We start from the raw sequence: 26,249 nt of genomic DNA on the forward strand, positions 1-26,249 counted from the left end.
ACACAGAAACACACACACAACAGTCTGCAAAGAAAGTGGAATCTCATTTAAATGGTTTAGGAAATTTACAGTCTCTAAAATACACCCATTTTCATTAAATTCAGGCTTATTACTTAACAGTGAAGTAGTTATGTAATAGAAGTAATTTCTCGTTACTTCATATAAATAGCTTCCTGACTTTAAATTTCAATTACCGACACTTCTATGAACATTATTTGGGTTTTAGTAGATATCTATTCACTTTGAGAAAGAAGTTTCATAACCTGTACTTGCAACAGTTTAGGAAATGGTGACTTGGAATTGTTGTAGAATAGTGGGGAATCAGGATAGCTCGATCACATCTGACTGTCACCTACAGGGGCAAAAACTTTGATCTTATTGGATTATGGAAGACTCAACGATATGAGATATATAGGAGCACTGTGTAAATTATAAAAGTGCTTTTTAGCTGCAACACCTTCGCTGAGTTAATCTTCATTGCCCTTGAAAATAGATACTGGGATGGTACATTTTTAGTGGAATTCTAGAGATTTGACTTGCAAAATGGGTACTTAGGTTACATAGAAGAGTGGTCCGAGGGAAATGGTTTTATGTCATTTTTAATGTAGTTATTTCTGATGATTGCTCTCCCTCCATGCCATCAGACTAGAGGTCAGGTATGTAGTGTTTAACGTTGCCTTCATCACCATGCTTATATTCCAGAATGTGTATGTACACGCGTGTGTGCTTGGTGGGGTTTTTGTTTTGTTCTCTTTTGTTGCTTATTGTATGTCTGTGTTGCTGTGGCTTTTTGTTTTGTTCTGTTTTGGTTTGGTTTGGTTTGTTTACAGTCCATGTTCATGCTCCCTCATTCATCATTGTCTCACAGTGATATGGTAAAGCTCGTACACGTCCCCAACGATGGAGGGCCTCTGGGAATCCATGTAGTGCCTTTCAGTGCTCGAGGCGGCAGGTAACGTATCTTGGAGGTTTTTGATTGAATCATAATGTGCAGTGTTTTATCTTCAGTTTATGCTCAGATACACAATGGTGTTGATTTAGCATATGCTTAATGCAAACATTTTCATTTGGGGCAACTGCCACTTCGTTCATACATATATACATCATAATCATAGAAAGCACTTAGGCCGATGAGGAAACCTAGCATTTAAATTGTCCTAATAATTGTATTGTTCATCACATCTGTGCAGACATTTCACTTTGTTATCAATTGTTGATACACATTAGAGTCAGAACTTCAGATGAATTTGCAAAGTTAAGGGTGAACTTAAAAGCAATTTTCTGGAAAAATTTATCCAATAAAAATTATTTGCATAACTTAGGTAATGATCCATTTTATATTCATTTTTATGTTTATTTAATTCTTCATTTTACAACCTTTTTATAATTTTGTTTGACATTTTAAACAGTTAGACAAGCTATGGATTTATTTCCTACCATGTAGCCTGTGGATCCTTTCCTTCAGTAGTCTCTGTACATTCCAATGTCAAAATTTTGTACTGTTTGTTAATCAGACTTCATTACTTTATAGACCATATATCCTTCAAATATTATATGAGTTGCTTTTATTTTGCTGCTTTTTCTGTGAAAGAATTATTGTTTTTGTTTGTTTGTTTTAATATATTCAAATACACAGTATAACTTGATTTTGCAACAAATGGTTGATGGGCCTCTGTCATGGACAAGTGAGGTGCATTGCATCCTTCCCAGGAGCGTTAACCTAGGCACATTTAACTTGTTGGTGTTTAGTCACATCCTTTTTTATTTACCCATCTAATGATTACCCAGTGAAAGATGTTTATGAACTCTTTGGCTTTGTATTCTGAACTTCTTTCTTTTGTTGTTATTTTATTTACTAATTTTTTAGTTTAACTTTATTTACCCTGGGAGAATGGGAAGCTGAAAAGGTACTTTAGATCAAAGACTGAGATCTTAGAACATGGTTTGAACTCTGACCAAAGAATTATAAGCATATCATGAGTTGTAAAAGACAGATGCAGTACCACTTGCCAAGCTTGTGATTAAATTATTTATTTTTAAAGAATGGTTATTTGAACAATTGTACTGCCTTCCTGGTATGTGTTCCTAACTGTGGGAAGTCCAGATTTCATCTCTTTGGTAAAGTACTCTGTGGAATGTCTGGATGCTGAAACTTTGATTTACCTAGAACTCTGCTAGAGTATGAGACTTGAATGTTAATGTTATGTAGCAAGATGTGAAATTCACCTTGAAATTGGGAGTGTTGGTATATTCACAGAGTTGTAGTTACTGTCACTTGTTTCTTCCTCTTCTTCTTTTTAAAATTTTAAACTCTGAGAAGCATTGAAATTTCTTAAAAGAACTTTTAGTTAAACAAGCTTAGTTGTTTTCAAAATGGCTCTTGCCTGCATTTCCTTTAAAAATATAATTTAAAATAATCTCAAAAGTTAAATCTTTTTCCATTTATATCATAAGTAGAAAAAATAAGGTAAAATGCATGGATTATAGCTTCCCATTATTAACATGTCTTTAACTGCTTGTGGAATATGATTCATGGCAAATGAGATTTAATTGTGTATGTATCAGCTTTGAACCAGTATTTCAATGACAAACATGTTATTTTGTGTCATTTATTATACACTTCTCACCTCAGTGTAAAAGGATATTAAGACAAAATACATCGATGAAAAGCCTAAAGCAAAAGTAGAATAATATAGAAAAACCTACTATAGATTAATTCAATGGAAGGCATTTCCTAAAATCCACCGAAGTTACTGGTTCCCATGGTGTGTTTAGTTTCAATATACAGAATACATTTAAGTAGACACATATCCCTTTGCAGAACTAGAAGTTGTTTTTCAGCTGAATCATTTTTAATCCCTGTTGATTGGGCATTTAATGAAGAAAATCTCTTGTAGCTTTTCTATATAAGGGATAAAGAGATTAAGAAAATCAGATTTCCTATAAATCTTTAATAGGCATCACCAGTTTGCATACTGGGAAACAAAACAATTTTGTTTTTTTCCAACGCCTGTATATTGCGTCTTTAAGTTTCCTCATGGACTTGATAGTAATGGTTCTTCAGAGGTAGGTTGACTATGGGGGAGAAAAAGCAGGCAGCTGCTCAGAATCGTAGATACCAATCTTCAGAAGCCAGAAACACCTATCTCCCTTGTTCTCAGAAATGCTTCGAAGTAGATTCTTCTCATTCAGTTAGATACCTTCCCAAGGTTTTACCAGGTGAGAATTCCTATGTTAGGTGCTAGGAAACTAAGATGAACAGGACATAATCTTCCTCCAGGGATTTGCAGTCAAGGTGGAGTGATAGCCAAGAAATGACACAATTATAATTGTGTGACAAATGTTGATATAGTTATATAATAGGTACTTTGTGAACTGGTAGAGGAAGTATTGTTTGAATTAGATTACTGTAGCTGGCTTGTGGGGGAAGATATTTGAAATGTGATGATAGCTTATAAAGGAAACCACATCAACTCTATGGTGGCTGTAAGGGCAAATTAAGCAATTCCGTATAGCAGAAAGGAAGAAATTAAGTAGAACTCATGACAAAATTGCACATATATCTACTGGGAATACAAAAATACATATTCATGGGATGTAAGTAGAAATTTCCAAGAATAACTTCCCTTGTAAAAAATTCCAATCATACTTGGGCCTTCTCAGTTTTGGAGATACAACTAATTGAATACCACTTACCGAGTATTTACAGGCATACACAGCAGATCCTAGGATTACATCGTTTCATTCGATGTCGTTTTGTTATAATGTTGATGAGGTGCTGTAGGAACTTAACTCTTGTTTATATCAATTAGCCTGTGGTAGAATTGTTTCCTTATATGTCATTTCACTGCAGTTCCAAAAACTTATTGATGATGTTAAGTGAGGACTTGCTGTACCTCATTTTATCGCACTTCACCTATTGAGCTTTACAGATAATTGCATTTTTTACAAATTGAAGATGAGATTCTCCACTAGCAAAAAGATTATGACTTGCTGAAGGCTCAGATGGATGTTAGACATTTTTAGCAATAAAATATATTTTAATGAAGGTATGTACATTGTTTTTTTCAGATACAATGCTACTGTACAACCAATAGACTATAGTATAGTATAAACATAGCTTTTATATGCATTGGGAAACCAAAAAATTCACGTGACTCACTTTATATTGTGGTAGTCACTTTATTGTGGTGGTCTGGAACTGAATCTGCAGTATCTCCAAGGACTGCCTGTAATTTCATAAACGTGACACGTGAATGTCAGTGTTGCTTTCTGATTTAGATTTCAAAGTCAAAAAATATAAGGAACAATGCAGAATGGGGGTTATGTATCATAAACTAAAGCAAAACAATGCAGAACATCTAGAATATCAAATATAATTCTGGAATATAGGAAAAATGTGAAGTCAGTTTTAGATAAAAATTTAAAGCTACTAGGTATAATTATGGCCTGAGGGATAATAAAGTTTTTTTTTTTTTTTTTCATTTTTAATAAAGGTCTTTCTGGGCCTCCTTAAAAAGGCTGTTTCCTAGAGTAGGTCGGATGTTGCTCCTTGAATGGGGCATCCATGACAATTGGCATGTGGTTGATTATCCGCCTACCACAGCCTCATATCCTGAGAAATGGAGACAAATAGATGCTTAGAAAAGACAGTATTATCTTTCCTTTGATGCTGTTTGTCTAGTCATCATCTGTATGTTATTCAGAAATAAAGTTAACTGATCCCCGTCCAGAATTCTTTATTCATAGTTTTATTACCTTGAAATAAATTTTCACATCGTACATATAATTTCATTTCCTGCTGATTTGAATGTCAAACATAGCTTCCTTATTTAAATCACAAATGTTACTACTTTCAAAAAGTAAATAATTGTCTTATGGCAGAAAAACCATCTTTTTTTTTTAACATATTTTTATATTTCTATAATTTGGCCTATAGCTATTGCTTAGTAAGGGAATGAATGAACCTATGACTATCCAAAGTAGCTGTGGTATTACTATATTAGAAATAAAACAGTAAGGGTGTACCCTGGCTCAATAGTTGTTAATGACTTTTCCTGAAGATTTCTAATCACATAGGAGTATGATTATGATGTATTGTAATGCTAAGTATTTAAAAAGTAAGATACAGAAGAGCAATATAAGAATAATGGGTATACCAGAAGGAGAAGAGAGAGAGAAGAGACCAGAGAGCCTATGAAAACAAATAGTCGATGAAAACTTCCCAAACCTATGGAAAAAACTGGATTTTTGAAACCAAGAAGCAAACAGAACACCTAATTATCTCAATCCAAAAAGACCTTCTCCATATTAAAACTGTCAAAAATTAATAACAAAGAAATAATTCTCAAAGCAGCCAGGGAAAAGAAGACAGTCATCTAAAAAGGAAAGGCCAGTGGATTACCGTCAGATTTTTCTGCAGAAATTCTACAAACCAGGAGGGATTGGAATCAAATATTCAAACTATTAAAAGAGAGAAATTACCAGCCAAGAATAATGTATCCAGCCAAGTTATCCTTTATATGTGAAGGAATAATAAAGATTTTTACAGGCATGCCGAAGCTGAGGGAATTTTCCACCACAAGGCCTGTATTATAGGTAATATGGAAGGGAGTTATTCTACTTGAAAGAAAAAGACAAAACTATGAATAAGATGACTAACAGACAGAAGCAGGAAATGGCAACCAATGTTCAGAATAAGGCACTATGTACTTAAATATCATGTAAAGATTAAAGGAAGTAAAAACATAAAAAGCTAATTGCTAATGCAACTCAGAAATGAACTGAGCATAAATAGGGATAATTTGTGAGGAGAAGAGGTAAAGGTGTGAATTTGCAAAGTGGATTGGAGATAAGATGAATGTTGAAGAAAAAGGACTGTTGTATATATGAAACTTTCTTTTACTTAACTGAATGGTAACCACAGACAAAAGAATCAAGAACTGAGACACATAACATAAAAAAAGAAAAGAAAAAGAAACAGGAAAAAAATCATAGAATACCACCAAACTAAATTAACAGATAGAAACACAAGGCAAAGAAATAATGGAGACAATGAGCTACCAGACAGCAAAAGATAAAATGGCTATAGAAATCCTCATATATCAATAATCATCTTAAATGTAAATAGTTTGAACTCACTAATAAAAAGGCACAGAGTAGCAGAGTGGATCAACAAACAAAACCCAACCATATGCTGCCTTCAAGAGACATAACTCAGCTACAAGGACAAATATAGATTCAAAGTGAAAGGGTTGAAAATGATACTCCAAGCAAGTGATATCCAGGGAAAGGCGGGTATATTCATACTTATATCAGATGAAACAGACTTCAGGGTGAAAAAGATAACAAGAGACAAAGATGGACATTTCATAATGGTAAAGGGGACTATACAACTAGAAGACATAACAGTCATCAATATCTATGCTCTCAATCAGGGAGCACCACAATATATAAAGCAACTACTAAGAGAACTAAAGGGAGAAACTGACAAAAATAACTATAGTAGGGGACCTAAATACCCTATTGACAGCTTTGGATAGATCATCCAAACAGAAAATCAATAAGGAAATAGCCTTAAATGATACCTTAGACCAAATGGATATTATCAACATTTACAGGCCTTTCATCCCAGAAAACCAGATTATACACTCTTTTTCAGTGCACATGGAACATTCTCAAGGATAACTGTATATTTAGGCATAAAACTAGCCTCAATAAGTTTAAAAAGATTGAAATCATACCAAGTGTATTCTCTGACTACAGGGCTTTGAAATTGGAGATCAACTGCAAAAAGAAAGTATGAAAAATCACAAACATGTGGAGATTAAACAACATGCTACTAAAGAACGACTGGGTCCAAGGTGAGAAAAGATAAGATCAAAGGTTACATACCATATTTCCCCGAAAATAAGATCTAGCCAGACAATCAGCTCTAATGTGTTTTTGGAGCTAAAATTAATATAAGACCCGGTCTTATTTTACTATAATATAAGACTGGGTATAATATAATATAAGGCCGGGTATAATATAATGTAATATAATATAATACTGGGTCTTATATTAATTTTTGCTCCAAAAGAAGCATTAGAGCTGATTGTCCAGCTGGGTCTTATTTTCGGGGAAACATGGTAGAAACAAATGAGCATGAGAATACAACATATCAACTCTTTTGGGATGTAATGAAAGTGGTAATATGAGGGAAGTTTATATCCTTACAGTTCTGCCTCAAGAAACAAGAAAAATCCCAAATAAACCAGCTAACACTACATCTTTAAAAACTAGAAAAAGAAGAACAAATGAAGCCCAAAGTCAGCAGAAGTAAAGAAATAATATAAATTAGAGCAGAATTAATTGAAATGGATAGCAAAAAGACAGTGAAAAAAATTAATGTAACAAAGTGACAAAGAGCTGGTTGTTTGAAAAAAACTAATAAATTTAACAAACCCCTGGCTAGGCTCACTACAAAAAAATACAGAAAAGACTCAAATACAAAATCAGAAATGAAAGAGAAGTTATAATACATACCACAGAATACAAAAAGTTGTATAAGAATACTATGAAAGACTGTGCCACCAAACTCAATAATCTAGAAGAAGTGGACAAGTTCTTAGAAATATATAACCTTCCTAGACTGAATTCCGATGAAAATCTAAATAGACCAATAAACAGTAAGGAAATTGAAACAATCATCTAGAACCTGCCCAGAAGCAAAAGAGGAACAGATGGCTTAACCCATGAATTCTATCAAACGTTCGAAGAGGATTTAATACCTGTCCTTCTGAAACTCTTCGAAAAAAATTGAAGAAGAGGCGATACTTCCTAACTCATTTTACGAGGCCAACATTACCCTAATACTAAAAGCTGGTAAGGCTAGGACAAAAAAGAAAACTGCGGACCAATATGTGATGAATACAGATGCAAAAAATCCTAAACAAAATACTAGCAAATCGAATACAAGAATACGTTAAAACGATTATACATCATGGTCAAGTGGGGTTCATTCCAGGGGTGCAAGGATGGTTCAACATACAGAAATCAATCAATGTAAGATACCACATAAACAAAATTAAGGGTAAAAATCATACGATCATATCAATAGATGCAGAAAACATATTTGACAAGATACAACATCCATTTATGATTAAAACACTTAATAAAATGGGTATAGAAGGAAAGCACCTCAGCATAATAAAGGCCATATTTGAGAAATCCTCAGATAATATATACTTAATTGAGAAAAACTGAAAGCTTTTCCTCTAACATCAGGAACAGGATGAGGATGCCCCCCTCTCACCACTGTTATTCAACAGAGTACTGGAAGTCCTAGTCAGAGTAATCAGTCATGTGAAAGAAGTAAAAGGCATCCCAATTGGAATGAAGAAGTCCAATTGTCACTTTTTGCAGGCAACATGATTCTTTATGTAGAAACTCCTAAAGAGTCCACCAAAAAACTAGAAACAGTAAACAAATACAATAAAGTTGCAGGACACAAAACTCAGTGTACAAAAATCCTTTGCATTACTATATACCAACAATGAAATATCAAAAAAAGTGATGAAAAAAACTATTTTGCAATTGCAAAAAAAAGTGTAAAATACCTAGGAATAAACTTAACAAAGGATGTGAAGGATCGTACACTGAAAACTGTAAGACATCATGAAAAGAAATGGAAAGCTATTCCATGTTCATGGATTGGAAGAATCAACATAGTTAAATTGGCCATATTACTGAAAGCAATATAGAGATTTAATGCAATCCCCATCAAAATTACAGTGGAATTTTTTAAAGGAAATATAACAAAAAATCATCAGATTTGTATGGAATCACAAAAGACCCTGAATAACCAAAGCAATCCTGAGGAAAAACAAGGCTAGAGGTGTCACACTTTCTGATTTCAATTTATGCTACAAAGCAACACTAATCAAAACAGCCTGTTATTGGCAGAAAAACAGACATAGACCAATGGAATAGGATTGATAACCCAGAAATGAAGGCACAAATATATGGGCAAATGCTTTTGTACACATGAAAACATAGAAATGGCCAACAGATATATGAAAAGATGCCCAACTTCTCCAGATATTAGGGAAATGCAAATCAAAACCACAATGACATACCATCTCACACATGTTAGAATGGCTATTATCAACAAGACAAGTAATAACACGTATTGGAAAAGCCATGGAGAAAATGGAACCCTCATTCATTGCTGGTGGGAATATAAACTGGTACAGCCAATATGGAAAAAGAGTATGGAGGTTCCTGAAAAAATTAAGAATAGAATTATGTGAACCCAGCAATCCCTCTTCTGGGTAGTTACCCCCAAAATCTGAAAACTTTATCCGTAAATATACTTGTACCCCTATGTTCATTGTAGCATTATTCACAGTGGCCAAGACACGGAAACAACTGAAGTGTCCTTTGATGGATGATTGGTAAAGAAGTTGTGGTATGGAATATTACTCAGCCGTAAAGAAAGATGAAATACTGCCATTTGTGGCAACATGGATGGTTTTGAGATTATCATGCTAAGCGAAATAAGTCAGACAAAAAGTCAAAACCATATGATTTCACTCATATGTGGGTTATAAAACTGAATGCAACAAATGTTGACAATCAAACAAAAACTCATAGACACAGATAACACTTTAGTGGTGAAGAGCAGATAAGGGGGGAGGTAGCAGAGGGTAAATGGGGTCAAATATATGGTGATAGAAGGTGATTTGACTTTGGCTTCTGAACACACAATACAATATATAGATGATGTATTATAGAATTTTACACTTGAAACTTACACAATTTTATTTACCAATGTCATCCCAATAAATTTAATAAAATTAAAAGCAAGATATTAAATTGTATACAGAAATAGGAGCTGGGCTTATGATTTTTTTTATAAGATTCTACGTTTAGTTTTGAAGGGACTTAATGTCGAATTGAGAATTATGTTTATAAAACGTATCCATGCTGTTTAGAAACAACTTGATACATCTGTGCCACAGGAATTTAGAGGAAGTAGGGCTGTTGAATATTGGATACTGTGCAAATCCTCACTAAAGCAATGGCACTTGATCTGTTCCTTGAAGGAAATATAGGAATGATGCTAGTGACATCCTCGAAAGACATTCTTTCTAGAAAGAGAATACATGAAAGGAAGATGCTACATAAAATGTACGTAATTGCTTAGAAATAATGAGTCATTGATTGGAAACAGCATGTATTGGACAGTGGCACTGGAGAGGTTGTTAGAAAGCACTTTATGAATGCAGTGAGACTGTATTCAGTAAATAATGGAGAAATTATTGAAGTTTTTCAAGAAATATGATTGTTTTATTTTTTGAGTAACTATTATCCTACTTAGACTTCACAGTCTATCTTATAAAAGATATTGTAAATATTTCCCCTATGGAAACAAGTGTGGCTAAAGCATATTATTCTTAATAAATTGGCTAGCTTCTCTAGGTCTTTCCTTTAATGGACATTTCCCATCTGTATTCATTCTTCTTTATACTTAAACCTGGGTCCTTGGAATTTGCTTTCACAGGCCTTTTTCTTATGCAAATTGTAATTATATATTTGTGTTTATTAAGCAAGTTTTAAAAAGACCTAGAATCCACCAGGCACCACTCTCGATCTACGCATACCGTGAATGAGGAGTTGACAAACTCTGTGTGAAGGGTCCAATATCCAGTATTTTTGGCAGTGTGGGCCACTGAGTTTCTATTGCAGCATTAAATTCTGTCTTTGTAGCACAAAAGCAGCCGTAGACAATATATAACTAAATGAGTGTGGCTATGTTCTAATAAATTTTCATTTACAAAAAGTATGGCAGGCCGAATTTTGGCTCATGGGCTATAATTTGCCAGTCCTACCTTAGAGAGCCAAACAAAAATGCCTGCCATCATGGAGTTTACATTCTATTTGGTTGGTGCAAAAGTAATTGTGGTGTTTGCAATTGTTTTTAACCTTTTAAACCACAATTACTTTTGCACCAACCTAATAGTATTTTCATGTCTAAAATTCCTTTTCTGCTGTTTCCTGTTGATATTATTTGGGGCATGGGCAAAAGTCCAAAGTTTTATTTCCACTTACTAGTTAATAAGAAAGCCTCTTTATTGTAACTATATATTATTTCCCACCAACACTACACTCCTAATTCTAAGGAATTCCCAGGAAGAAAGGAAAAAAAAAGAAAACTTCCTTTAATGTTTTCTGATTAGTAACGTACTCAGTAAAACTCTTCTTCCTAATATCTGATTACCAGTCATGAGACTTAAGGAAAAATCTAGTCTTTAAATAGGAAAACAGCCCTTGGTAATGGGAGTACGGGTGGGGTGTGTGTGTGTGTCTAGTTTTCCACTACATACTGGCTTGTGCTGACAGTTGTCTTATTTACTACCTACTTCTCAGATGTACATCATTTGAATTGTCTGCTTAATTTTATCCTAAATGATTTTTTTAACCATCTATCCTTAATTTTATATTTAAAGTATTAGGTGAAGGGTCAACACCAAGCTTTTTAAATTTCTGTATTGAATTTATTTTGCATGACTTTTCTCCCTTGGCTTGTTTTCTTTCATTACTTGCCCATAAATTCCACTATCCAAGCTGAAAAGATTCACATACCTCAAAGAATATTTTATAATGTTCAAGATTTGAATTGAAATAAAAGAGACCCTATTGGAAAATATGTTTTCTTGTGATCAGATTATTACAAAACATGATTGAAATATAAATGTGTGTGTTTTCTGCATCATAGGTGTACATGTTGAATAATTTCCCTCTCAAATAAAAACTAAAGTTTTTATAAAGCTTTTATTCTGTCTATAAAAGTAAGAAGTATCTGTGGAAGGTCTTGAGAAGTCCTTACTCACCTACTTAATTATTTAGTCAAAATCTGAGCTTGGCTCCTCCTCCTAAGATTAGCATGGTTCTAATTATTGTTAGTTGTAACTCTTAGCTTACCTAACCTGTACTTTATTACTTTTTGGTCTCTATATAACACATGAAAAGCAAAATGTTCACTTTCTTTTCAGAATTTCTAGTTAGAAATGTATTATTTCTCTGTGTGAATCAATGACTCACTGACCCCAGGCTAAGTCTTCTTGTTACTGGCAGAGGTGTGTTAGGAACAGTCCAAGTTTTTAGGCCAGAGATACCTTGGGACAGAACCTGGTTCTGTCTTTTTAGCGTGGCCTGGGCAAGTTAGCTTCACTTATCCTCAGTCTTCACATCTGTGGGATGGGACACTCTTATGATTTTGCACAATTTAACGAAAAAAATACATATAATTATCAAATACGTGTAAAATACATTTATTGTGGTACTTGGTAGTGACAGCTGATAAGAATGATTATTTTCTGTTTTTCTTATCTTCCTGTATGTGTCTTAAAATTCCCTCCTAATTGCTTGGTGGTCTGGTTATTTAGGTAGGTGCTGATTAGATAATAGCAGAAAATAATTAGTTTTCTCTTCTCTCATGAATGTAAGATGAAATTTTACAGTTATATCATAAATTTGAGAATCCCAATGCACAGTTATTTAGTTAGTTGGGTGGGTATGTTAATGAAGAATACAGCCAATTTAAATTTCATGGAACTAGCTCAGATGTTAAGAAAAGCTTTCTTTGAGGTTTGTATATTTCCATTCACTGTAGAGTTTTAAAATTGAATATTACTTTTAATAGAAAAAAATATGCTCTCTGAACTTTGAGCACTCAGTTTTAATTTAATTACTTTAGGAAAAAACAATTTAACTTTATTTACTGAATCTGTTGCACTTTGTCTGAAAGTTTTCAATTGTGCATACTCAGCTGCAGACTTGTTCGTTCCAACAAAGGACCGTAATGAATGAATTTGTTTTTGAGAGTCACGTTGTACTTTACATTTAGATAATTGTTGCTTCTTAATGTAGTAATATGATGCCTGTCATTTCTCCCCTAATCTGAAGGAAATCTCTATTTACCTTTAGTTTTGCTCTAATTCATCTCATCCATTAAAATTTCTTTAAGAATCAAGATTTTATTTTAACTTGGAATTGCTCTAAGCTTTTTCCTGTGTGTGTCCACCAAGATGGTGGCCATAGTTCTCAGGGATCAAATGTAGGTCACCACCCATCCCTCATGTTGAGTACTCAGCGAGGTGAGAGGGTCTGGCTGATGAGACCCATTCTGCCCATTCCTACTCTTACTTCACTACTGTTGTGGTGTTTATACTGTGTCAGCTTTTATTAAGATGAATTATTACCATTTTCATACAGCTGGGTGGCAGTTGTGGGAATTTGCATTATCAAAGCAAAACTCAGACTCGCTCAGCTAATTTAGATGTCAATAAAACATTCGTTACTTATTTTCAGTTTTATCATTCATTGTAGTTTATACTTAGAAATGAAAATGCTAACATGTGTGACTGAGTTGGTTTTAATTAAGTATATAATTAGGCTAATGAACCTTGTAAAAAAGTAGTGGTGCAATCCTTAATATAATCTAAGCGGTTCAAAATCATGTACAGAGATGCAGTATTTCAGTGACTCCCTTTCCGTGATTGTATACTCCTTTTCCTGTTTTGGTGATTTTTTCTTTTGTTTTTGTAAGAAATATTATTCAAAAACCATGAGGAAAGGCTTAAAAGAAGTATGTGTATTTACAATTTTTTACTTGAGGAAAATTATTCGTGAGATTTGTACATAGTGGACATAGTAAATCTCCCCAGCCCCCACAACCTTTGGAAAAGGTATAGAAAGCAGTGGAAGATGAGTATGTTTGGGGATATTTCAGATTTATGAGAAAAAGAATCCATTTGCTCAAAAAGCATACGTGCCACATAGGGTTTACATTAGATTTACACGGGCGGTCAGGGAGGTTGTGTTTAACATCCCCTGAAACCCTACAGACACATCTTCATAACTCTGCTGTGCCACATTAATCAGCACACCAGGTTTTTTCTCCTACGTCTGTCAGCATAGCCTGTCTCTGTGGTTGGTTCTGCTCCTGGACTGTCCCCTCGAGCAGAGCTCACCCAGCTCCTCTTTTCCCTTTCCCCTGTGTTATTTTTTCAATCTTTTTGCAAAGTGGTTTCTTCTTCTGATGGAAAATGGTTGTCCCTAATAAGGAATCCTGGTACTAAAGAAGAAAAACTATTCTCTATTCCAGCATATTGACATACCAAAATGTTCTGAAGTTTATTACCTTCAGTTATTTTCTCTATGTAAAAGTGTTACAGGAACCACAACACCATAGATAGTCAATTCTTTATTACTTTAGAACAAATTTTAGTTGGTGGTTGAATTTGTACAGTATATGTCCCAAATTTGTTTTTGATTATACTATTTGAGATATCTTTTAATTGTAAGTAGGAGGTATAGAAATATATCTGCTTGCACACACAGTTTTCAGGAAGATGAAAGGATCTGTTATTACTTTCTGTTGATTTCCCTTCAGAGGGCACTTTTCATTCTTAGTCCAGCTGTTATGTTATCAGTTCAATTTTCTTGTGAAGTTTTTTGATAGCTCATTCCCATTCCTTTTGTAATCATTTTCACCTAGTGAAGCAAATGAGATAATTTTGCAGATTGTACCACTTTACTTTTAAATTAATCCATTCTTTTTGAGAGAATGATTTCTAATAATGTGGTCAAGTACTTAGAAATCAGCAGGCTACTAACTTCTCCTTAATTCAGTCTGTTTCATTGATTCCCTGATCACTTGCCTTGTCACTCAGGGTGAAATTCTTCCTCTTCTGCTCCCTTTCCCCTCCCCCCATTAGTTCTCTTGTCTCTAGTGTTGAGAAATAGGATTCTGAGATTTTTGCCCCTATTTTAAAGTTAGATTCTAAAGCCTCATTTAACAAACCTGTTATATTTTATGTAAGTGTGGCAGTTTATTTATCATTTGTTTCATTTTGTACTATATGTTAGGATTACTGATGCATTTGGTCATATATAAGGGCTTATTCAGAAAAACAAGCCATTCAATAATGAAGCATGTCATGTTTTTTTTTGCTTTAGATTATCATTCTAGAATGATTCCCAGAAAGAAAAAGTAAATTTAAAAAAGAAAAATGATTATCTAAATGAATATAAATCTATAGACTCATTCATCTGAAAAGTATTGATGCGACTTGTAGAATTAAATTACAGATTTCCGAGTTATATTATTTTAAATTGTTACGAATACTGAAAGGATCTATCAGGGATAAACTTATAAATTTAAATTATTAGTTAACTGCTAAGAATTTTGATTAAACGTAGTCTATGTATTTCTCTAAATATTCTGTGGGCTATTTTCAATACACAAAATGCTTTAGATTATATAAGAATATAATAATTATTACTCCCTTTAGGTTGCAGAATGTTGTAACTATATTGAGAAATATTCATGATTTCACCGATTAAAACATTAGCTGGGTAACTCTGCGTAGGACGTATTTTACTGCAGGGACAGAATGCATTCACTTTTAAAAGGTACTCTTGGTCTGTAGAGGCAGCTTTTAGCAAGCAGCGTGGCACCACATGTGTGGTTATGTTATGATAGCCTGTGGGTAGCTGAGTCATCTTTTCCTTTACGCTGTCCTTTTACATGGATGCTTTGATAGTAAAGTGGCCAAATGTCTTTTACTTATTCCAGTATTATCAGTAACTGATTTCATTTGGTTTCTCAAATTATTTTGTCCCATTCGACAGAGTCATAGCTATATCTTAATAATTTGATTCCTCTGATAGAACACTTTGTTCAGTTGCACATAGAAACAAACTTAAAAAATAGGGAAGCATAGGGAGATAGATTGTGGCCATAATGACTTTTTAAGAATAACTTAGTTATTGGTGTAGCACATTATGGAATCTCTTCCTTCTAAATATAGACCCAGACAGTTAAATTGCTCATGCAGCTATGTCAGTTTACTTTATTCTTTGAGCTCAGAGAATTTTTATATTTGTTTAGTTCAAATATATGGTAATAAGTAACTAAAAATTACCTACATAATATTGTTCTCACCAGTCCCTGAGATTTTTAGACTCTTACTAGTGGATAATTAATTAATCCTCAAATGGTAAAATTACAAAGGACGATTTAAACATCTAATTATTCTTAGAAGTTTGTAGACTTGACCGTACTAAAACTCAGTGCCTCTTTGCTGTATTTAATAACAAAAATTAGAATGAACTTAAATGATGACTCTATAAATATTTATGAAAGAAATAAGATTAAACTGCAAAATAACAAGCGGAAAAGGACCTTTGCCGCAATTCAATTTATTTCATTTCAGTCATATATTTAGTATAAATGACACCTTCATGAAAAAAAAGGATCTGAATCTAAATTTCATTTCACTTGTATTTTGTAAAAAGCATATTAGAAGTATGAGACTTGTTTGCCTCAGCTAAACTCAATCATCCGTTCATTCAGTTGTCATTTATCAAGATCTTACTACTAGCTAAGTGCTTGAGCATGTGTGGCTGAACCCCATCTTCCCTATCTTCCAGGAGCTTACAATGCAATAGTAGAGGTAAGGTGTGTCTATCAGTAACAATAACAGGGGAGTGAGATAAATGGCCACAGAACAGATAACAACAATTACTGTAAAAGAAGAAACTGTTTGGTTATCGGTCCACTGGAAAGTATATACAGGGCACTGCAAATTGTATGTATGACATTGGAAAATACTATATATAGGCTGTTGAAAATTATGGTATCTTCAGCTTTAATTTATGCAGGATTTGAAATTATAGTATCTATATGGGCATTTTTCCCCCTCTAAATATTAGGATTATGAAAGAGGATGCAAACTTTGGACAGGTCAAAAATAAGTTTAGAAAAATTTTGTCATGATTATGATACAGAATTTATGCCAACCATTAAGTAAATCACAGCATTAGAACTAAGTAAAGATTCCTATTCCTTACACTATGATTATAAAAGGTGTTTGCTGTTTGTCCCTGGGAGTGAAGAATATCCTTCCTGTCAGTCAAGTAGTGTTCTAGACCAAGTACACTAGTCATTTTTACTTTTTCTCCTCCACATTGGTCTCTACAAGTTCATTCAGGGTTTTCTTTCAACCTAAAGTTGAGTATGCGTTGAAGAGATGAATGGTAACTGGCATTATTTGAATCTGCCACTGGTTTTCTGCTGTTTTTCTTTAAGTGGGAATAATGGCAGCAAATTACTTACTTTTGGGAGATCTAACCAGTTTTGAAATTCAGAATATTAGGCACTATTAAATTCAGATGCCAAGAATGGCAACTCTTCTTTTTTGAAATCTCCCCTAGTTTGCTTTTCTTAATGTACAATGCGCTGAGGTGGCCTTTCCGCCTTACCTTTACTTTCATGGAAAGAAGTGAGTTGCCATCAGCAGTGTACCAGCTGGCTGAAAACAGAAAACTATCTGAGCTCTTCACAAATATATGTTCATCCATGCTCCACACTGTGATATCCACTGAGCCATCAGGCAAGCTCTGTTTGAAGCATTTTTAAGCATAGAGAGAAGTATACGGTTTGTTTCAGAAACGTAATGCTGACAAGCCAGAAACAATTTCTTGTATGTTTTGAGGGATCCATTTCTGCAAATCATTTATACTGTTTTGATTTTTGTGTGGTGCTATTTTAAAAATGTATAAATAGCGATTTAGTTCACCCGTTTATTAGGAAGTCTTTGTAAATATAAAACCAGCAATAAAGCAGTAGGGCATTGTACATGGTGGGAATATTACATGTGTAATGATTTGCATTCTTAATGTTCCAGAACCCTGGGGTTATTAGTAAAACGATTGGAGAAAGGTGGTAAAGCTGAACAAGAAAACCTTTTTCATGAGAACGATTGCATTGTCAGGATTAATGATGGCGACCTTCGAAACAGAAGATTTGAACAGTAAGTGTGTGCCTGTGACACAGCTGTGCTCTCATGCTTTCGGCGTGATCGAGTGCGGGCAGTTGAAATGCTTCCCACAACATGTCTGTGATCTCTGTCTTCATACTGGAGAGGAGTGTTTTCTGCCATTATCTAGCTTTTAAACATTTAATGAAACTCCAGGTAATTACTACCATTAGACTATATTTCAAAATGCTCTGTAATTGGTAGAGTGCTTCTTAAAATATTATGGGCCCAATTTAGGCTTTACAGTTTTGCTACTTTCTCACCTTTTGGAAAGTTCACCAGGATGCTAGCTTATATTATAATATACTTGAACTCACATTTCCAACTTTGTTGTATATAATGTCTCTCAGTACAAGTAAGCACACAATGCTCCTTTGAACCATAGTATTGTGATCTGCTCTGACTTTATTGTGATTCAGGTCTTATTCAATTAAAAAGCTAAAAGTTGTCCGGTTCTTATAAAACAAGGCAAGAGTGAGCAGACATAAGGACTACAGAACCAAAAAGAGATGGAGCGGCTTCTCTGGCTTCTTATGGAATAATAGCATTGGGCCAACAACCTCTAACATTCTGAGTCACTGAGGCAGCATGGGTGTTCTTGAGATTTTTGTACACACAGACTTGAATTAGTTTTGCCCATCACTAAGGAGTAGATGCTTTCTATTGTTTTCTAAGTATATTTATAGTAGATTTCTTTCTCCCAAAACTCAAATGGTCCATGTGTAAGTAACTATTTTATAATTTTTAAAAGCGGTGTTGGGTAATGTTGTAGAGAGAAGGTTGTATTTAATTTCTGTTAATAGTGAAATTAATACCTCTGTTGTGCTTAAAACCATTATTTAATGATTTACAGTGGAGAGCACAGTATTTTACCTGTAGTTGTGATAATTTTGTCATTTCTATGTAGAGAATGAGAAATTTGTATTTGGACCAACAGCTCTGCTTTTATCAGTGCTTGCAAACTTGATTGATAAATGGGATATTAGAATTTTGTTTTTCAGTTTCAACAAAGTCTGTCAGTTCTTGCTGCTTAATTAATATCCTAAGTTAAGCTCATAATATCTTCTGGTCTGCCAGTCTTAATTTGCTAATTTCCCATCTTTCTCTCAAACCCAGAGCACAACACATGTTTCGTCAGGCCATGCGTACACCCATCATTTGGTTCCATGTGGTTCCTGCAGCAAATAAGGAGCAGTATGAACAACTCTCCCAAAGTGAGAAGAACAATTACTATTCAAGCCGCTTCAGCCCTGACAGTCAGTATCCTGATAACAGAGGAGTGAACAGTGCAGGGCTTCAGGCTTTGCAGAGAATGCCCCGGGTGGCCCACCCAGTGGAGCACATCGACCCTCATCCACGACTACCTCACAGCACACAGCCCTCCGGGAAACCGCCGTCTGCACCAGCCCCAGCACCACAGAGTGTATTTAGTACAAATATAAGCAGTGGTTATAACACCAAAAAAATAGGCAAGAGACTTAATATCCAGCTTAAGAAAGGTACGGCCTATCTTGTTTTTGTTTGATGAAATTCATTGTAAAAGTCAACCCCCTAACCCAGAGCACCCTAAGTTTCATCCCATTTTGTCAAAGAAATGATGTGATACTATCGTGTTTTAAAAAGTATTTAACATTGTGTCTGAGTCATGGAAGAGGCCAAAATGGAAAACTATGCTTCCTGTACACAAGGATTTATCGTCTATGGGAAGGGGATAGTTAAAGAAATAAACTGATGTACAGTGGATGCAATAAAGAATTAGCAAGGCCCATTACAATGTCCTTTGTCACCTGAAGAAAGGGAAACAATGTAATATTCTGGAACAATGGCCTAGCTTTTCCACATTCTACCAGGAGCCACTCAAAGGAATCAATCACTTCCCACCACCAAAATAATGGGGTTGAAATGGAAGACCTCTAAAGTCCTCTTTGAGGGCTGTATTGGACATCAAGTGGGCCGATCAAAACAGTCAAATCCACACTGTTGTTTTGGGTTTAAATGTTACATCCTGAAACCATTTTCCTTTGTTGTTAATGATTTCACTTCAGTAGTAATGGCTACCTTCATCAGGTAAACTTATTTTTTAAAGCCTTATTCTCTGAACATTTTAATTTTTATATAGCAAAATGAATCTGAAAAACATAAAAAATACAGTTCAATGCTAGACTTGATTTTCTGATTTCCAACTGCTGTCCTCTCCTGGCACTGAGATACACTTTTGCTATTAATCATCTATTTTAGTTGATCATTTTGATATATTTTTAAATCGTGTCTTTCATAATGATGTCATTATAAGAATATTTCTCTTTTTATGAGCTCAACTAGTTCCCACAGTGAGATGGAAATGAATTCAAGATAGGTTTAGTGATTTCCTCAAGTCACGTGGCTGCTGTTGGCAGCAAATTCTTACTAGAACATATTCCATATCCTGACATTTAGACCATTTTCTTTCCATTTGGGGTAGGGTTTACAAGCTTGTAAACTCTGAGATTCCTATTTCCTTTCTAAATAATATTCTTACATTGAACTTTACGTGAACCACACGTTCCTTATTTCTGGTTCCTCGCTTTTAAGCTCCACATACTTGGTTGACGGGATCAAAAATTGACAGCTTTACTCCACTTTTGAAACCCATTACAAATACAGAGTCATAGCAGCGTAAACCTCTTTTAGCTCTGTTAATTCCTAATGAGCAAAATATCAGATCTCTTTCTTCCTTTTTCTTTACTCAGGCCCTAGTTTTTAAGCAAAAACATATTAAGAACCACAAATAGAGTTGTATGAAAGATAAAAATCTGCTTGGGGTTTCTCAACAAAGGAAAAATATTTTACTTGGCTATTGTCATAAAGATATTAGTTCATAAGTATCTTTGTTCTTTTACACAGGTACAGGCATATTTAATTTATTACAGTTTTTGACACAATTATTTTAGCTACATAAAATATGTATATTTTATGCTACAATGTAAACTTTTTAAATGAAGTGAAATTTTAGTACCCATTAAAAGAATGATTGTTTTGAATATAGAAACTAACATTTTTAATAGCGTTTGAAAAGCTATGATTACATTTTACATAAGCCAATTTAGAAAGACTACTCAACATAAGAAATATAGAAACAATGATTTTTTTTAAAACATTTTTCTGATCTTGAGTAATCTAAATGATGTATAGAGTCTGAGGTCTATCTTGATTTTAATTTGTTGACTGTGAGAATGTATGACAAAAGGTAAAAACTGCCTGTGCTTTCTTGACAGTACTTATAAATATTATATAAAAATATACTGAAGAGTACTGGTTGTCTTTGATCAGTACTAAATACAGCTATTTTAGTAATGACTGTATGAGAATTGAACAAGTTTTCATTGTAGTTAACATAATATTTTCCCCAATTATGTTACATTTAACATTTTTAATGAAGTACATCAAAAATATAAGGTATGTCAATATTAAACTTTAAATTGAGTTCAAAGTGAACTGACATACTTTGACAGAAGCTCTTCATAAACTGAGATCAATTCTAAGTACCTAAAAAGAGAAGCTTTCATTATAATGATTCTTTGGCATAATTTTCGAACTATGTCATATGACATTACAAAGTACAGTAGCTCCTATGTACTTGCTTCCATAATTATGATTTCTTAATATTTATTGCCATTTTGGCATTCTCAAATACTCTGCTCTTTTGTAGAAATTAGCTTTTTAAATAAAGTTAGAGGAGAAGGTCAGTAATCTGTTTCAGTCAGTGCAAAATGTTTTGTTGGCTTTGTTAAATGAAAATTGATATCTATTTATCTTTCTTTTAAAGGTCATTGCCTGAACTTTGAGCTTACAGATTTAGGGGTTACTGCTGATATTTTAATAATATGAAGGTCCATATAGCAGTTTTTATAGTTCATACAAATTAATATTGCAAAAGGAGAATAATTTAGAATTCTTTCTTAATAAATGTTATTGCAAGTCATTAGAGTTTCATGAAAGCACAGAGACATATGGAAAAGTCCCAGCAGAATAATTAGGAAAATTTCATAGAGACAATATGCCATTCAAGTCTTCACTCAGAAGATTTCAGTCCAGCACCTAATTGTGACTTTAGACTTGCAGGAAATGAATGTTTTGTTTGAACTTGAGAATATTTACAGTAGGTTTTGTTATAGTTGTAATTATTGAGTGTTTTCTTTATTTCTACTTTGTTTATTCTTTAACCCACTTTTTCTTTCATGTTTATTTGCCTATATTTGTTTGTTGGCTTATACCATTCTACTCTTGCTTATAGTTTTGTACTGAGTGCTGCATCAAATTAATGTATTCTTTAGATTTTTTGCTTTTACATATCTCTTTATTCTTCTCATAGTGGGCAAGTAGTTGTCCTAATACCATTTTAACTGAAATAGAACCTGATATCTTAAGTTTTTGAAAAGCTCTAGTAGAAATTAATCATTATTAGAAGTGTTATAAAAATTCCGTGATTCATTACAAATTTGTCATTATCTTCACATTTTTTCTTGGCTCATTTTGGCTTATTGCATGTTGGTTCTAGTGACATATAACCTTTTTCTACACTGTGTTAAGTGTATGAGAGTGCCTGTCAAGAAAGCTGCCAACGAACTTAGAATTTAAATTAAACAAACCAGCACAGTAATTTATAAATGCCTCATTAATTTCAGTACCTATAAATGTGATATGATGACCCTCAGTCTTGGTAGCTATGATCTGTGATGGGTTCTTCACTGGGTAATTTGCTCCTCCCCTTCTAACTCTCCTAAATCTGACCATGTATATTTCTCAAAAAATATACATCTGACCATGACCATGACATTTTTTCAGAAATATACATGGTCAGATTTAGGAGAGTTAGAAGAGAACTAGGCAAAGATAATATGGTTCATCCTGTCAGTGGGTTGCTGGGACTATTTTTCATCTTCCTGAATATTTTCTCTTCGTTTGCTCGACCACCTACCTGTCAAATCTAGATACCATTATTGTACAATAATAGCTGCTATTTGAGATACCATGGGTTTTAACAGAACTTTTTTGTGTAAAGAATTAATTTTTATAATCAAAGATTTAGACATTTAAAAACTTTTAGCAAGCGCATTTGTATATTTGTATATTACCTTTCATCTATCTGTCTTTGAGTAGATTCCCATTTTTTCTCAGACTAATGAATTTTGATAATTAAACCTTTCAGAACTTAGTCTATTTTGAAAAATCTATTACAACTTTTAACATATTAAAAGACATGTAGGCTATTGTAAAAGTTACAAAATGTCAAATTGATAGTTGAAAGTCATAACAAATCTTTTATGTATAATATATCTATAAAGTTCAAGATGTCTCATTGTATTTACTAAATTTTTTTCTGCTATATATTTAGGTACAGAAGGTTTGGGATTCAGCATCACTTCCCGAGATGTAACAATAGGTGGCTCAGCTCCAATTTATGTGAAAAACATCCTCCCCAGAGGGGCTGCCATCCAAGATGGCCGACTTAAGGCAGGAGATCGACTTATAGAGGTAAGTGACTTCTCTAAGTCAGAAGCTCCATAATTCTTGAAAAGTTATTTTTAATATTTTCATAAAATGTGAAACTAAATTATCTATTTTAGTGGAAGTATACATCATAAAACAATGTGTTTCTGCTTTACTTTTATATTGTTCCATGTTGTGTGATAAGAAATACCGTTTTGTTTAGAATACTTAAATTTTGAGTTACTCAGACATTTGGTTTATGAGATATCATTTTGTCATTATTTAAGTACAGTGTCTATTAGGTTGTATTTCTAGATGGGTTTAAATTTATGTCTGGCAATATAAAAATGTTATCTACTTTGTAATCCGAACTGAGACAAATGAAATTAGTGAAAATAGTGTGTCTTGATGAGAGGAACAAGGAAATTTTCAAATGGCAGCTTGGAACATGAATTGAGAAATAAAAATCAAATGTCAGAATAAAAGAAATAATTTTTCAAAATTTCCTTTCTGTAACTCATGAGTTTCCGTTCATTGGCCTTTGATGCTATCTTTGACATACATAAACATACAGAATTTCTATTTGTGTGAATTTTTGTGCATACAGAAATAAAGGGGAGAAGTATTGAGAAAAAATATACTTTATTAGCCTTTTTTTCATTGTTTTCATCAGAAAGTCATAGTCTGTATTCTTAGCAGCAGATAGTTTCCTAATTACTATTAGGTTGATGCAAAAGTAATTATGGTTTTTTACAGTTATTTTTAACCTTTTAAACCGCAACTACTTTTGCACTAACCTAATAGCTAGTATTCAAATTCTAATGTTAACGTACACTTTTATGACATTATCCTCTTTCCTTTACTTGTAGTTTCATACATAGTTTTGAACTCTCCAGATTGAGCTCTCCTAAAGATTTCTTGAAAAGTGTTAGAGCCAAGGAGTAACTTCCAGATTTTTTCCGCGTCTACGTTTTGGGCCTAGATGTCTTAAATCGTACTTCTTTCCTTTTTGTTTTGTTCATGTGGCAGCATTTTTTAAAGGGCCACTGCTAGAGGCTAAATATAAGGAAAAATTTGAGTATGAATTATATCTAAGGTGTTGTTTCTGGAAAGGGCCACCTGTCCTTGGGGTTTAAAGTGAGTACAGTTGACCCTTGAACAATGGGGGTAGGTAGGGCACACTCTCCCCCACCCCCATTCAGTTGAAAATCCCAATATAAAATTTTGACTCTCTAAAAACTTAGCTACTGATAGCTTACTGTTGATCAGAAGCCTTACTGATAACATAGTCGATTAACACATATTTTGTATATTATTTTATTATGTGCTGTATTCTTACAACAAAGCAAGCTAGATAAAAAAGTTATTAAGAAAACCATAAGGAAGAGAAAATACATTTACAGTACTGTACATATTTATTGAAAAATATCTGTGTGTAAGTAGACCTGCGCAGTTTAAACCCATGTTGGTCAAGGGTCAACCAAATTTGTAGTTGTAGCTTGTTTCACTCAGTAAGAGTCTCAGCTGTGATTTGAATCTTTATCTCTAAGTCCAAAATCTTTGCCTCTGTCCTTTTGTCCCAGACCTCCTCCTCTCCCTGCATCCCAAGTCCCCCACCTTCTTTCTTTCTAAAGGAAATCACTTTACTTTTGAGTCTCTCTTCCATCACATAATTGCTTTACTTTCAATACATCACAAAGACTTGTCTTCCTTTTTGAGCAATGGGAAGGGCCTGCAACTTGTGTTTCTTCACAGTTAGGCTTTATTTTCTATAGCTATCAACTTGCTTAAAACTGAAACTACATTTTCACTTGTTTTAAATCTGACTCTCTGGATCTGTAGTTATATCTATAGCAATATCAACATTTCTGTGGCAGTTTTTCCGAGTATCTGGATATCTGTAAGCATACATTATTAAAAAAATCAAGTGACTTTTTAATTATTATTGAGAACTTTTTTGCTTTCTCTGAACATGTTATTACTTATCTGTTTTTTGCAATCCCTTAATAGTAGTGTATTGAGCTATATAAAATGGTTTTTAGCAGAGGGAGAAGGGTTCCAAAACATATTCTAACTACAGGAAGATTTTGATATTACAATTTAAATAATATACCTAATTGCCTTAGATAAAATGTTATTTTTATCTAAAGAAAATAATATTGTGTGTGTGTGTGTGTGTGTGTGTGTGTGTGTAATTTTTATTGGGGGACAGTGTGTTTCTCCAGGGCTCATCAGCTCCAAGTCATTGTCCTTCAATCTAGTTGTGGAGAGCGTAGCTCAATTCCAAGTCCAGTTGCCATTTTTAATCTTTAGTTGCAGGGGGCACAGCCCACCATCCCATGTGGGAATTGAACCAGGGAACCTTGTTGAGAGCTCACGCTCTAACCAACTGAACCATCCGGCTGCCCCTCTGGATGCTCAGCGGCAGCTTGTTGTCTTCAATCTAATTGTGGAGGGCACAGCTCACTGGCCCATGTGTGATTCGAACCGGCAGCCCTGTTGTTGAGAGTCGGTGCTCTAACCACCTGAGCCATATGGCTGCACCTAGAATACTTTTTAAAAGCAACTTCCACTCTCATTTCTGTTGAGCATGTAGTGCTTTCTGATGATATTATACTTTCTACAAGATAAAAATGATGAGATTCCCTAGAAATTGGTTGTTTCAAATCCCCTTTTTTCTGGTAGAATTCTCTTAAAACATTGAGAGATATTAAGATAAAATATTGCTATCCCTGCAAAAATGTTATGATTAGTTTGTAGAGATTCTTCTTTAATGTTTGTTTGCCTTTTAGGGGTAAATGGTTATCTTCATAATTTTTAGTACAATTTCATTTAAAGTTAAAATATTTATACCAAAATATTTTTTAGTGTGTTTTCACTACCTACTGTAAAAGCCACACTTTTTTTTTC

General features: G+C 33.8%; 1 protein-coding gene across 18 annotated transcripts in view; it reads left to right on the forward strand.

The window, feature by feature from the left end:
* Positions 1–26,249, forward strand: part of PARD3 (par-3 family cell polarity regulator) — a 612,084-nt gene that overhangs the window by 338,375 nt on the left and 247,460 nt on the right. For 17 of the 18 annotated variants that reach the window (XM_074324693.1, XM_074324707.1, XM_074324692.1 and 14 more), the window contains 4 exons: positions 869–952; positions 17,739–17,864; positions 18,987–19,369; positions 23,245–23,384. In XM_074324693.1, coding sequence (XP_074180794.1) covers positions 869–952; positions 17,739–17,864; positions 18,987–19,369; positions 23,245–23,384 — 733 coding nt within the window. The remainder of the gene's footprint in view (positions 1–868; positions 953–17,738; positions 17,865–18,986; positions 19,370–23,244; positions 23,385–26,249) is intronic. The other variant, XM_074324700.1, reaches the window with a different exon arrangement.

This window comes from Rhinolophus sinicus, linkage group LG02, assembly GCF_036562045.2.
Source record: "Rhinolophus sinicus isolate RSC01 linkage group LG02, ASM3656204v1, whole genome shotgun sequence".
NCBI classification, from domain to species: domain Eukaryota; kingdom Metazoa; phylum Chordata; class Mammalia; order Chiroptera; family Rhinolophidae; genus Rhinolophus; species Rhinolophus sinicus.